General features: G+C 54.9%; 1 protein-coding gene across 1 annotated transcript; it reads left to right on the forward strand.

Annotated features, from left to right (window-relative positions):
• The first annotated feature begins 109 nt into the window (after positions 1-109).
• Positions 110-1,591, forward strand: C1H12orf57 (chromosome 1 C12orf57 homolog). The gene is made up of 3 exons (XM_038409453.2): positions 110-463; positions 742-918; positions 1,224-1,591. The coding sequence occupies exons 1-3, from the start codon at positions 388-390 to the stop codon at positions 1,370-1,372; spliced, it is 402 nt and encodes a 133-aa protein (XP_038265381.1). The 5' UTR covers positions 110-387; the 3' UTR covers positions 1,373-1,591.
• The last annotated feature ends 1,540 nt before the right edge of the window (positions 1,592-3,131 follow it).

Raw genomic sequence — 3,131 nt, forward strand, 5'->3', positions numbered from 1 at the left:
GACTCGGGGTTGCGAATAAGCAGCGCGGGGTACAAAGTGCTCCCCGGGGCGGGGCGGGGCGGGGCGGGGCGCCGTGCCCAGCTAATAGCGCGGCCTGCTGGCGCGGCGGGGGGCGTAGATGGGGCTACTGTGCAGAGCCTGCCCCTCCGCGGGGCGCAGGAGAGGGGCAGCGGGGACCCCTCCCCTCCCCTCCCCGTCTCCGGCAGCATCTCCTCGCGGTCCCTCCCCCACAGCCGTGATTCCTCCCAGCCGCTAGACGTCAGGAGGCGGGCCGGCGGCGCAGGCTCGATCCCTTGCCGAGGCAGCTTCCCCCGCCTGGCCGAGCCCATGGGCCTGGCTGGGGCCCGCTGCGCCGCCGGGGCGCGCTGATATGAGCGATCCCGCCCCATGTCCAGCCTGCAGCGCCCCATGGCTACTCCGGCCCAGCCCCCGCCGGGCTCACTGGGCGCTGAGCAGGTGAAAGGTGAGGGCGCGGGCGGCCGGCGGAGAGCGGCCTCCCCCCTGTGCCCCCTCCGACACTTGTCCGGCCCCCAGCAAAATGCGGCAGCAGCCGCGTGCTGCGCGATGCCCAGCGTCTCGCTCGTTGCACAGAGGGGAAGCGGGAGCCCCTGTCCCCCTCCCAGGGCCAGGAGCGGGCCTGACTCCTCGGCTCCCCCGGCACAGAGGGGAGGGCTCCAGCGCCCCGGGGAGGGCGGCTTGGGCGCCGCGGCGGCTCTCACTGCTGTGCCTGTCTGTCCCTAGCGGTTCTGGCCGAGGTCATCAAGGCCTTCGGCTCCCCAGAGAACGCCCAGCGCCTGGAGGAGGCCCGGGATAACGCCTGCAATGACATGGGCAAGATGCTGCAGTTCCTGCTGCCCGTGGCCACCCAGATCCAGCAGGATGTGATCAAAGCCTATGGCTTCAGTAATGATGGAGAAGGTAGGTTTGCCCTGGTTGGGAGGGCAGGGCAGATCTGGGCTGTGGAAGGTTTCCCTTTCCTCCCTTTGTGTTTGAGGGTCCCTCCTGGGGCAGGGAGCACACAGCCACGTGGGTCTAGGGGAATGGGCAATGCGAGCAAAATCTCAGTTTAGCTGTTGGTTCCTTGCGCAGGATTCTCCACCTACAGCTGCAGCTCCTTTGTCTGGCCACAGGATGGTATCCTTGGTAAACCTACCATCTGGGGAATCTTGTCACCATTTAGATTTGTTCTGAGTTGTTTGCTTTCTTCCCCTTCTCTCTCTTAGGGGTCCTGAAATTTGCTAGACTAATAAAATCTTATGAGTCCCAGGATCCAGAGATTGCAAACATGTCCGGGAAGCTAAAAGCCATGTTCCTGCCTCCAATGACGCTGCCCCCACATGGGGCTGGGACAGGCAGCGTGGCTGCCTCCTGAAACTGGAATCCTCTGCTGGCCTTCCTGGTCGAGGTTGCGTAACACTCGGTGTGTGGGAGTTTTTGGCTAGCTGTATTCCAGGACTGCTCCCCACCATTATCATCAGTGTGCTGCAACTGAGCAGAAGAGCCACCTGCTTCCTGAAAACTCTGCAGCAACTAGCTTATTTGTGCATCTTTGGTTTTTGTGCTTGTGAATAAAAGCTGCTTTGAAAGTGTCCCCCTGTGTTTCTGAGCAAGTCTTTGTCTAGTCTGCATCCTAGTGCTGCTTCCTGGGAAAGAGGGCACTCCCCACTGAATGTAAGGCAGAAGGGAGTTCTGGTTATCTCCTCCCCTACTAGTAGTCCCATAATCCTTGTGGCTCTGCCTTGAGGAGACCACCTTGCATGAGATAAATTTGAGAAAATCATGATTCCCCCATACCACACATCTTAGGCCTGGAAGTAAAAGGCTTGAAACCAGTTAACATTTCTAAGTATCCAGTCTTATAAGCCCAGCAGGGACTGCTGTAGGCCAGCACTGAGAGGCAGCAGAGTGAAGGGGGTTCAGAACTGGAACAGCAGTCATGTAGGTGTGGGGCTACACGTATATCTCTCAACCTGCCAAGACCCAAGCGTCGGATGCAATGGTTCTGTCTAGTTTAGGAAAATAGGTTGTGTTTAAAAATGTGGTAGCAGAGATGACAACTAACAGGTGTTTACACACTAGTTTAGGTTTGTTTAACAGGATCCTAGGGTTGACCACCACAAGGTAACATGTTTTTAAAGGTGTTAAACTGTGTCTTCTTAAAAGATAGTGTTTAACAATGTATAAGTTAAAAGATGTTGGCTAAAGTATTCTTAAACACAATTTATTCTCCTAGTCTAGACAGGGCCAATGTGTGACAAAGACCCAAAATGAGGGGCACAATATATTATTGATGCAGGAAATTTAAGAAGCTGCACAATTCTTGAAGGCCTCTATAACTCAGGGTTAGTATACAGTAGAAAATTAGATTGACTCAGCTACATCGTTCAGGGATGTGAAACCCCTGACTGATGAAGTTAAGCTGACCCAAGTCCCTGTGTAGGCAGCACTAGACTGATGGAAGAAGTCTTCCGTTACCCTAGGTACCACCTGTCAGGGAGGTGGATTTACTGCAGTAATGGGAGAACCCCTCCCATGGCTGTAGTAAGGGTCCACACTGAAGCAGCACAGTGGCATTTTAAGTGTAGACCTCCAGGTGCTTTCTTGGATTTAGAGGCTGATAAAAGGGACCTGTGGTGGGAGAAATAGATAGACTTGTAGCATTTAAAGTGTAGATTTGCCTCAGCCTCATGATTCTGCATTTCTGATGTCATTAATTTTCAACAATAAAAGTGAGGGAACACCACATTTGTGGAGAATGTAGGTACTCTGGGATTTGAATGAGGGGCATTTGACTGATGTGACTGCAGGGCAGGAATGAAGGCCAATGGCAGAGCTGTGTGGGAACCCCAGGACTGGAATAGGAGATGAGCTGCAGGACAAACTGAGGGGGCATTGATAGAGCTGTGTGGGGAGCCCAGGACTGGAAGAGTCGGGAGCTGTGGCTCGGGTGGCAGCTTCCAGGTGACCAAGTTTTATTTGTTTTTGTGTTCTCTGTGATTCTATTACCAGTCCTCCAGTGAGGGCGTAGACTTAGTGGGGCGGAGGCAGGGAGAATAGGCAGTTCCTCCCTTGCTCACCTGCCCACCCCCTCAGGTTGGGTGTCTCCTCCCCCACCCACCTATCTATTTATT

This window comes from Dermochelys coriacea, chromosome 1 (genome assembly GCF_009764565.3).
Source record: "Dermochelys coriacea isolate rDerCor1 chromosome 1, rDerCor1.pri.v4, whole genome shotgun sequence".
In the NCBI taxonomy this organism is placed as follows: Eukaryota; Metazoa; Chordata; order Testudines; family Dermochelyidae; genus Dermochelys; species Dermochelys coriacea.